The sequence below is a fragment of the Petaurus breviceps genome, unplaced genomic scaffold (genome assembly GCF_028583685.1).
Source record: "Petaurus breviceps papuanus isolate PSGF00001 unplaced genomic scaffold, PetGlider_PUasm1.0 126, whole genome shotgun sequence".
Lineage (NCBI taxonomy): Eukaryota > Metazoa > Chordata > Mammalia > Diprotodontia > Petauridae > Petaurus > Petaurus breviceps.
In genome coordinates this window covers 2954732-2966294 of record NW_027185655.1, presented here as the reverse complement: position 1 = coordinate 2966294, position 11563 = coordinate 2954732, and the positions used below count along the sequence as shown (strand labels likewise).

General features: G+C 43.6%; 1 protein-coding gene across 1 annotated transcript in view; it reads left to right on the top strand.

The window, feature by feature from the left end:
- Nucleotides 1-11044: 11044 nt before the first annotated feature.
- GRSF1 (G-rich RNA sequence binding factor 1) overlaps nt 11045-11563 on the top strand; it is a 16569-nt gene continuing 16050 nt past the window's right edge. The window contains exon 1 of the mRNA XM_069091565.1: nt 11045-11471. Within this exon, the coding sequence (XP_068947666.1) occupies nt 11136-11471 (336 nt within the window). The 5' untranslated portion in view covers nt 11045-11135. The remainder of the gene's footprint in view (nt 11472-11563) is intronic.

Sequence of the window (11563 nt, the reverse complement as noted above, 5' to 3'; positions counted from 1 at the left end):
ATAGATAGATGATAGATAGATAGATAGATAGATAGATAGATAGATAGATAGATAGATAGATAGATAGATAGATAATGTGTGTATATGTACACCTATACACACACACACACACACACACATATATATATATATATATATATATATATATATATATATACATAAAATATCCTAGCTATTATTATTACATTGTACCCTACTGCCTCCCGTGCTATATTGTGGAACCTCTTCACAATCTGACCTCAACTTATCTTACCTGAAAGGCATCCTCAACATAACCTATCTGGCAAGTGGTTGTCCAGCCCCTACTGCCAGACCTCCAGGAAGGACAAGCCAACACCTCCCAAGACATCTCCATTGCCCTTTGGGATGGCCCTAGTTATTAGGAAGCTTTTCCCCCTGGCACACAGCTTATGTTTATCTTTTTCTACCTTCTTCCCCTTATTAATTAGGAATATACCACTGCGGGAAATGATTGCTGGGAGTGAGAATGGCGGGGGCTTAGTGAGAAATGACCACTTCATCCTCCAGTTGGTGAGAAAGGAGAGGAAATGTGGACATGGGATTCCAAAGTGTTCACAAGGAAGATAAGTAGGATCTCATGTCGTGAGAGGCTTCCAGGGAAGTCAGCCGAGAAGGGGTAGAAGGTGCTCAAGCATGAAATTCAGAAAACACAAAGGGAAACCATTCTAATGATGAGAGACAATAGGATCAGTCAGAAAAGACACAATATGGATACACAGGAAACCCATCAACCAACTTCAGTTTTAAAATGTTCAGAAAATGGAAGCAAAGACAGGTAACAGAAGATGAATGTGTATAAAAGCATGACATAATACTATTAAAATCGTGTGAGGAATGCCAAAGGTCAGAAGGCACTGAGGCTGGTGAGGGAAGCTATAATGGATTTGGGGGTCTATGTTGGGATTTTTTTAATGGAGAATCAAAGGAAGGATAGGGTCAGGAAACTGAGTTGAGAAGGAAGAGAATTTTAGGCATGGGGTACAACCAAGGGAAGTGCCTGCAGCTGAGAGACAGATTGTCTTGTTCAAGGGACAACAAGGAGGTTGGAGTTGCCGAATCTTAGCGTTGCTTGGGGAGGGGGAGAATTGTAAGAAGACTGGAAAGATAGGGTGGGAGAACAGTTCTGAAGGGCTTTGACCATCAAAAAGATGATTTCATATTAGATTCCGGAGGTGAGAGGGAGCCACTAGAGTTTATTGGGCAGGGAGATGACATGGTCAGACTTGTGCTTAAGGAAGATCACTTTGACAACTGAGTGGAGGAAAGCCTGGAGTGGGGAGAGACTAGTGGCCAGACAATGATGAGCTGGAAAATGTCCAGAGGAAGCAGTCAAGATGGCAAAGTCCATGTCATAGAACAATTAGTTGAAGGAATTGAGCTTGTTTAGCCTGGGAAAGAGAAGACTTGGAGGGGATGGAGTAAGGGTGTCGATTGAGGAGAGGGGACACATGATGACTGTCCTCAAGTAGTTGAAGAATGGTCATGTGGAATAAGAAAAGGACTTGTTCGACTGGGCCTCGGTGGGAAGAATAAAGCAACATATGAAAGCTGAAAAAGAAGCTAGTTTGGCCTCAACATCAAGAAGAACTTCCTAACAATTAGAGTTGTCCAGAAGTGGACTGGACTACCTAGAGAGGTAGACTGAGGTCTTCAAACAAACAGAGGCAAGATGGCCACTTGTTGGATGTTTTATAATGGGGACTCCAGTCCTGTATGGGATGGACTAGAAGACCATTAAGGTTCCTTCTAACTTTCAAATTCTCTGATGTTGTAAATCGTTCTGGATTCTATATCTGTCCCATTTTTTTTTTTTATCACTAGGACTTCTAAACTGGAGCATTTGGGATAGAGCATTTTTTTTGTAGTTATTAAAAGATCAGGAGGAAAGTAGTTCTGAGTTCTGTACTTAGCCAATAGGGAACCATGAGAAAATGGAGGCTGTGCTCAAGTTTTGTGCTCATTGGCCAACGATGGTTCATTGACTGATAATAGGCAAGAATCTGCCAGATGATTATACATATAAGGCAGTTTCAGAGGGTGTATTATCTCTTTCAAATATTAGGGTCCTGGAGGAAATGAGTCAATGATTTCTTAATAGTTGTTGCTCTGAATGGAAAAAAATAATTGCCTCTCAAGTAGTCTCCAGGCATGACTGTTCCAATAAACATTACACACTCTGAGAACCTCAGGACAAAAGCCATTGTCTCAGTGGGTATTTCTCTTTAGAAATTAGACAGTCTGTTTCTGCGTTAAGTGAATTAGATGCAAAAATAAGTAAGGTCTGGTTATTTTTCCATTTCCTTTCATGCCACGAACAGTAAGTCTCCAAATCAGTTAATACATCCAAAAGAGGAACATCATTAATTTCACAACAAAGTAAAAATCACTGTTTGCTTGAAATGAGGGTGGAATTCACAAAATGATTTAGCTTCCCAAATATGACTGTATTTGCAAAAGAAAGTCAATTAATGACTGGCTGAGTTCTCATATCCAAAAGGAAACAATCACTAAAAAAAAAAGTCCTCTTAATGCCCCCAGAACAATCTGTTAATAAAACAAAACAAAAATAAAACCTGAATGCCCTTGCATCACTGCTCAAATTAAAAAATGTTTCTGTCTCCCACTTTCCCACCAATGAAACAGAAAAATGAAATCCTTCTAACAAAAGGAATACTTAAATACACACACATACACACACACACATACACACACACACATGAGTTTTGTCAAAAAGTATCTCTTTCTGCACCCCGAGTCCATCTCCTCTCTGTTAGGATGTGGATAAGTCCTCTGATATTGTGGTTGGTCCCTGTGTTGATCAGAGTTCTTAAGACTTTTGAAGTTGTTCATGTGAATGTTATAAACATGCTCAGTCTAGGAATAAAAAATATTCATTGGAAATCCAGGAATGTTTTCATTACACTTATTTTACCTTTCTTTTGTAATGAATAAATGGGTAGCCTTCCAAAAAATACTACAAAGGATCATACAAAGTCAAGCCCCTTTTAATGCTCATTTCATTTGATTTTCCTGCCATTCCTCCCTTCAGAGCTGGGATTGGTTCCAGCTCTTCTGGGTTACAACTCTCTGGAACTGCCTATTAAACATTTGTGTTAATGAGAAGTCAATTAACTATCCCCCAACTGGTCCAAGCCAACCTAGCTCAGGCCCCTCTCTACAATTTTATGCCCTTCTGCATGTAAACACCCACTATTCCTATAGAATCTTTGGGAACCAAACTACCGGCATTTCTCACATGAACAATGTTGCCGTTATTATATATAAAGTGTTTTCCTAGTTCCACCCACTTCACTCTGTATCAGTTCATACAAATCTTCCCGGGTTTCTCTGAAAGCATCCCTTTTGTCAATAGTATTTCATTCTATTCATATACCATCATTTGTTCAACCATTCCTCATTTGATAGTCTGTTCATTTAAAACTCAGAGCTACTGCAAGTATTTTTATACAGATGGGCCCTTTTCCTTTTTCTTTGATCTCTGACATTACATTATGACAATTCTGATGTATAGACATTTTAATGGGGAGGTTGGTTGAGTCACCTCAGCTCAGCCCCATTACTTCCTTGCTGGGAGATAGGAGTAATCCTCAGGTGACATGGATATAGTCTGCCATGGCTTCGATTGAATTAACCTGCATTTGAGTTAAGTGGGTAGTGGGTGAAGTTACAAAGGTAGACTGTTGTTGTTCAATCAGACATTCCATGACCCCATTTGGCAAAGATAATGAAGTGGTTTGCCATTTCCTTCTCCAGCTCATTTTACAAATGAAAAAACTGAGGCAAACAGGGTGAAGTGACTTGCCCAGGGTCACACAGCTAGTAAGTATCTGAGGCCTCATTTGTATTTGGGAAAACGAGTCTTGCTGATTCCAGGTCTGCTCTACCCACAGTTGTCCTTCGTGGAGGCAATTACAAAACAAAAGCTTGGCCTTTAGGCAAGCTTCTCCAGAATGTAGGTGAAGAGTGAAATTACAAGGTTAGAGTTTCGACTCATATTACATGGGAGAGTATTAACCTATGCCATCCTGATTAAGTCTGAAAAATAGAATTAAAATCCATTTTTAATTTTATAAATGGGACTCTATTCATTCTCATGGCCAGGAGATACTGCTACTAATTTCCTCTCCTCACACTTCTACATTCAAGGGAGCACATCTTAATGACTATTCAACATCCACAAATCCTTTTCAAATTGTCTGGTTTCCTTTTTTTTCCTGAGAGGTAAAAGATTTTCTTGTTTGATGGCTACTTCCCTAAAGAGGTTTCCAGTAGATGAAATATGAAAATCTTTGGAGTCCCATCTAAGGAGGGCTAGCGGGTAAGATCAGCTATAGCGTAAAAACTAAGACCTGTCTGTTAAGCTTTTACGATGCACATTGCTAGTACACTAAACCAGGCAAAGTCAAGGAAAAGGAAATGTTTGATATTTCACTTGTTTCCCACACCCAGGAATTCCCAAAAGCAAAGGTGAGACAGGGTTTAAAAGCTTAAAATTCCTCTTAAAGTATGTAAGTTGATGGCCATTTTATATATGAATTGTTTGGAGAAAGGGATTGAAAAGGGCAGGAAAAGAGCTTTTCCATATTAAAAACAAACTGTAAGCATGAAGGGACAATTTTCAGACACAATACTGGAGGGAGGGGAAAATGAGAATTTAATAAGCACCTAGTATGTGCCAGGTGCTAAGCACTTTATAAATATCTCATTTGATTTTCACAATCCCTGTGAGGTAGAAGCTAGTATGATCTCCACTGCATAGTTGCCTTAAGTTAAGTGATTTTGTCCAGGGTCAAACAGATAGTATGTCTGAACCTGGGTTTGAAGCCTCATTTATGCTTTTCCCTCTGAAGAGCCAAACCTTTACCCAAATCCTACCCACACCAGCATTAATCACACAGATAAAGATGCACAGTCACCAGATTTTCTTTTAAATAAAGGAGGGAATAAAATTTTATCAATGAAAGGACATTGAGCAATAGAGGGGCATAGTTCATTTGGATGTCAACCAGATGGTGCTAAGACTGCTGGCAGATATAGAGGAATCATCTTTTCTGTCTGAGCTAAACATTCAACTAAGAGAATTCCTTCACTATCTACCAAACATGAACTTTGAGCCAATAACCCTCTAATAGCCAAATGGAGGGAAATGAACAATCACCCCTACCAAATGTGATGGTCTCACCAGCAGGATGAATTCTCAGTCTCCAGGGTGGGAGGAGAGTGGCCTTTGATCCCCACATTTGAATTTCCATAGTCTATAATTGGAGTTGTAGATGAAGGAGGGAGGACAACCCACCCCAAGAACTTGGGTACCCTGCTCAGTCAACCCTGCCCACCTGTGTGATGAAGCATCAAAAGGCCTGCTCATACTGTCTGCTCTCTCCCAGAAACCTGCAAACAGTCTCAGAAACCCAAGTTTCAAATGCCTCCCCAAATATGAACTCTGAGAAAACCTTAACCTAAATCCCTCTCTCCCCAACAGAGCCTACAGTTTGGATGCTCCAAGTAAGAGGTCTATTGTTACTGTTGAGAAACTTATAATCTAAATGGGAAGATGGTAAAATTAGAAATAAAAGGCATGAAACCAGAAGGATCTAAATCATAATAAATGTATGAATGCCTAAATCTAAGTATTCAGAAACATATACTAATAATATTAGCTGATATTTACATAGCACTTCCAGGTTTTATAAGGCACTTTACCAATACTGCATCATTTTATCCTTACTACACCCTGGGAGGGAGGGGCTATTACCGTCATTCTCATTTCACAGATGGAGAATCTGAGAATGGGGGAGATTAAATGACTTGGCCAGAGACATGCAGAATGTGTTTTGAGGCAGGATTTGAACTGAAGTCTTCTAGGTGTCGTAGTGGATGGAGCTGGTCTTTGAATCAGGAAGACTCATCCTCATGAGTTCAAATCTTGGCCTCAGACACTTACTAGCTGTGTGGCAAGTCACTTCACCCTGTTTGCCTCAGTTTCCTCATTTGTAAAATGAGCTGGAGGAGGAAATGGCAAACCACTCCAGTGTCTTTGCCAAGAAAAGCCCAAATGGGGCCACAGAGAATTGGATGCCACTAAAACGACTGAATGACAACAACCATTTCCTAATTTCAAGTTAGGCCTTCTTTTCACTACACTAAAGATATTACAGGAGACATGTCAAACTTGATGCTGAAGACCTGGCTTAGGAGCCTAGCTCTGTCATTTTCTACCTTGGTGATTCTGGATAAGTCTTTAAACCTCTCTTGGTTTCAGTTTCTTCTTGTATAAAATGAGGGATTAGAATGAATGATCCCTGCTTGAAGTCCCTTTTCCCTCTAAATCTCTGATCCTGTAATTGGAGATTGTAAAGTCAGGTAGGTTTAATTCTCTACAGGTGTATCAAGTAAATCTCTGCTTGCTTCAAGTTTTAATAGAGAGACTTGACCATCAAGGTCTGTGCCTCAGTGTCTTTATTCCTTAAAAGGGACTAACAGTGTTTGCTAGTTCTCGGTCTCTGGCTATTACCAAGACAATCAGAGAAAAACTCTTTTAATTATGAGCTCCAAACAGCCCAAATGTTTAATCACAAATCTATGATATCTTTCATTTAGGGCTAGTAAGGGACTTTAGAAATCATTAGACAAAATGAAAAGATTTCATAATGCTTCCCCCAAATGAACATTTTATTATACATTTTAAAAAGAGAGAATAAATATATAGGTGCACTTCATCTGAGTAGGGTTAAATTGTGGTCTGTTGGAGAAACGAGGAAAAGCAACCAAGAAGGGAGGGAGCTGTTCACTAACACAGGCATAGGGGAGAAGGTTCGAACACCAGGCAGACCACAGAGGTTCTAAACAAAATCCTTGAGCTTGCAGTTTTGCTGAGTCCATTTGTTATCAGAGAAAAAGAAGTAGGCTGTAACCAAGTAGTAAAATTCAGCTCTTTGTCTTCCCGGACCACTATGGGTGTCTCCATTGTCTTCACCCTAATCAGCTTCTCCCTTTGATCTTGGCTGATGAATGGTATTGTAGACACCTTTAAGGCGCACAGGGATTCATTACCGTTTCTTTATGGTAACAGCACTTCAGTTCCCTTTTTCTTTTTCCATCCCACTCTGGTGTTGATGTGGAGGGTTTGTCTTTTTCAGTTTCTTTCAAATGCAGACCAGCTGGTGTGACCTGGAACCTTTTAGGACAGCTTAATCTATCAAAGAGCACTGTGGTTCTATGCACTTCTCCAAAATGTGCTATGTAAAAAATAATTTGGGTACTAACATTATCATTCAGGAATCATCCAGAAATAGCTATACACGTCTACCTTTGTAGGATGTAACCCCATGTTTTCTGGAGGCTTCTTTGCACCATTCCTCTCAGGGAAATGAATTTTCCCATCCCATCCCTACATCCTCACCCCACTCCTTCCAGAAGACAATCACAGATTTATGACATTTCTCTGTCTCTGACCTTTGGGATAGAGACAGGCTGAAAATCGATCAAGTTCCCGCTGCAAACATGACTCCATACTAAATGCTAAAAGGTTAATTCTGATGAAGAAAGTGACAAAGAAAATAACAGTGAGTTGTAATTAACGAAAAGGAAGTCTTTGGCTGCAGGGTTCTTCTTCATTGTTGATCCACCATAAACGTAACTTGCCTCTGGACTGAAGGTAAGAAACTGTTAGTAGATGCCTGAGGAAGGAATGGTTATGGCCTCAAGGGGTATTGTCCACGAAGCAAAAGTAAAAAAGGTGACAAAAAAAAAAAAAAAAAAACCTTTGCTTTCTAAAATACACCTGGTTTCTTTGCTATAAATAGCTAACCACGAAAAAAACCCTGGAAAATAATTTGACTCTAGCCATTGCAGTAAACAGTTTGGAACTACTCCCACCAAAACACTTTTAAATAGTGCATGCCTTTTGATTCAGAGATACCACTACTAGGTCTATACCCCAAGGAGATCAAAGAAAAAGGAAAGTGACACATATGTAGAAAAAAATACTTACAGCAGGTCTGTTTAGGGGAGAATTGGGAACTGAGGTGGTGCCCACCAGGAACTGATACAGAGTAAAGTGAACAGAACCCGGGAGAATAATTTATACCATAACAACAATATTGTAAAGACAATCAACTTTAAAAGACTTTAGGAATTCTGAATGACCAACCATGATTCCAAAGGTCTCATCCTGAAACTGGCCACTACCTCCTGATAACAGAGGTGATGGCCTCAAGTGTTCAGACTGTTATATATTTTTGGACGTGCCCAATGTGGGAATTTGTTTTGCTTTACTACATCTGTTTGTAACAGAGGATTTCTTTTTCTTATTTTCTCAGCAAGGGTTGGGGGAAGGAAGGGAAGGGAGAGAAAAATCTTTGAAAAAATAATTTAAAAACACAAATAAACCCAAAAAAATGAAGTGGTTTAAAAAAAGAAACAGATTTGTAAAACATTTCCCTAGAAACAAAATACTAATAGTTAACATTTATATAGTACTTTAAGGTTGTGAAACACTTTACAAATATCTCATTTTATCTTTACAACCTGGGAGATAGATACTGGTATCCCCATTTTACAGATAAAAAAAAGTGACTTTCAGAATGATTGAGTCAAATAGAGTTGTGACCCATCTTCTTGAGTTCAAATCCAGCCTCTGACACTATCTGTGTGACCCTGGACAAGTCACTTAACCTATTTACTCATTTTTCTCATCCACAAAATTAGCTGGAGAAGGAAATGGCAAACCACTCCATTATCTTTGCCAAGAAAACCCCAAATGGAGTCATGAAGAGTCAGACATGACTGAAAAGCTTGAAAATAAAAATGATTCAAAGGAGTTATTTTCAAGGAAATGTAGTATGATAAAAACAAAAAGACTTGGCTCCAGGGTACCTGTTCAAATACCATGTTTGGCTTTACCACTATCAGTGTGACTTTAAGAACATGACCTCCCCTCACCCAGCCTGTTTTTTCCTCTGGTGATGTAATTTCTAAGTTGTCCCATTGGTATGAAGAATATTTTACTTCCAACTTCTCTTTCTACACCTCAGAAAATGGTTGTTTTTAAAATGAAGGTATGAAGTTTTCAATCCCAAAGCTGGTAGAACAGAGACAATGGTGACTTTTTTTTCCTTTTCTTATGAGGATTCAATTACAATATTGACCCAGTTGATTTCCTGAAGAGAGACAACTTGGATTTGTATAACCCTGTGTGGGTTACAAAGCATTTCCACATGTGTTCTCTCACTTGATCCTAAGGGCAACTCCCTGGGTAGGCAGTAAGCCTTTCATTATTCCTATTTCAAAGATAAGGACACCAAGGATCTGAAAACTTAAGTCACTAACCCATGCTCCCCCAGCTATGATGTAATATCTTGAATACAGGTCTTCTTCAAGTCTCCCGTTGTGGGAAGACGTGCCCTGCAGGTGGTGCGGGTCCTAGGTCTCACTGACCCCTTCTACGTGGACAAGCCATTTCAGCTTTCTCTGCTTCCAGCTTCCTTTCTGTGAAATGGCGATAATAACGCCTTCCTCCCTGGGGTGTTGTGAGAACCCAATGAGATAGATACTCTGCATAGCATGTTGCGAAATACATAGTGTGACAGGGATAGAGATGTCTATTTCGTTAGGATACGGCACTCCCAGGTGAGGAAACTCCCTGCACAGTACAGGCTAGCACCTTTTGTATAATTTAAAGTGTCAGAGAAGTGCCCAGTGGCCTTCGAGGTTTGATGATTTGCTCAGGCTGGCATGTGCCCAACCAGGGCCTTGACCCAGGTCTTACTGATTTTGAGGCTTTTTCTATCCACTGTCACGTGTGTCTTTATAATTCCATAAATGTGAGCTATTATTATCCATGCACAAGAGGCCAATTCAGCCAGTCCCTCTCGCCCCAAAAAGGATTCTGTGCAGTAAGGTTTTCTAGAAAAGTGTGTGATGGCTCCAGGGAGGAGGATGAGCTCAGAGAGCCAAGGCAGCACGGAACAGAGAACCTGGCCAGTGTGCCCCATGCCTCGTCCCCGCCCAGGTCTTCTTCTCACATAATTCCTCTCTTCAGTCAGTCAGTCCATCCACAAACACTTATTAAGCCCCTATTCTGGACTACTTTGGCACCACTCGATTCCCAGAGAAAAAAGGGACAAAGGAACGAAAAAGGGATTCCTACTCACGAGCGGTTTACATTGTAAGAAGGCAGGTAACAAAGGACCCTACCGGCATCCACAGAGTCAATAGGAAGAGATCAGCCAGCCAATGGGAATTTATTAAGGGTGCAGTCTGGCTGGGCACCCGCGATACAAATGTTTACCAAGAACAAAGAGATTTACATTCCCAAGGTAATTGTAGCGGAGAAAAACAAGTCTGTAAAAAGTGATACATTATAAACAAAGCGGACAAGCACAAAGATATACAAAGTATTTGAAGGCAAGTCCGTTTGAAGGAAAGCCGCTCTAGAAGCAGTCGGGACTGTTTCATTCACTTCCTAGCTGCCCCTCCCCTCCGCCACCTGTAGCTGAACTGGCCACCCGGGATGCTCGCTCTTGGCCCTGGCGGATCTCCGGACCTAGAGTCCTTCCTGCCCCCGAGTCCCTCGCTCTAAGGTGCACAGCTCAGGCACGGCCTCTGGCATCGAAGCCTTTCCCGAGCCCTCCCATGGCCACGAGTGCCCTTCGCCCCACACCATCCAGTAGGCGTGCGCTCAGATATGCATGAATATGGACGCTGCCTCTCCCGGCCCTCGCACCGCCTTCGCCCAGACTGGGCCCCTCCCCTCTCCCGCCCCAGGGCGGAGCCAAAGCCAACCAGGCCCGTCCCCGAGGCGGAGCCGGGGTTGGTGCGCGCTGGCGCGAGCGAGCGCGCGCCGGAACCGCTGAGAGTCGCTCGCGCCGGCGCCTCCAGGCCCCGCCCCCCGGCAGCTACGGGGCGGGGCCAGGGCGGTCGGCGCCGGCGTGCGCGCGCGCTGGGCCCCGCCGCTCAGTCGGTCGCGCCAGCTCCCCCCAGGCCCCGCAGCGCATGTGCCCGGCGCTCCTTGCCCGGCCCTGGATTCCGCTCCCTCGCAGTTCCCGCTGCCGCCGCAGCCGCCCCTAGAGCCGGCACCGGCCCCGCCGCCCATGGCCGGGACCCGCTGGGTGCTCGGGGCCCTGCTCCGGGGCTGCGGCTGCAACTGCAGCAGCTGCCGGCGCACGGGCGCCGCCTGCCTGCCGCTCTACACGGCCGCCGGCACCTTCCCCGCGGGCGTGTCGGGCCGCCGCCGCCTGCTGCTGCTGCTCGGGGCGGCCGCCGCCGCCGCCCAGACGCGGAGCCTGCAGGCCGGCCGCCTGGTGGGGCCGCCCCCGCCGGCCCCCTCCCTGGCCGCGGCCGCCGCCTCCTTCCAGGCCCTGCGCGGGCCCCTGCTGACCCCCGCCGCGCCGGCCGCCGCGCCTCCGCCAGGCCGCAGCTACAGCCAGGTACGCGGCGCGCGCAGGGGGGGGGGGGGGGGGGGGGGGGGGGGGGGGGCGGAGGGGGCTGCGCGCGCATCCTGTCCTCCCCGCCCCTCCCC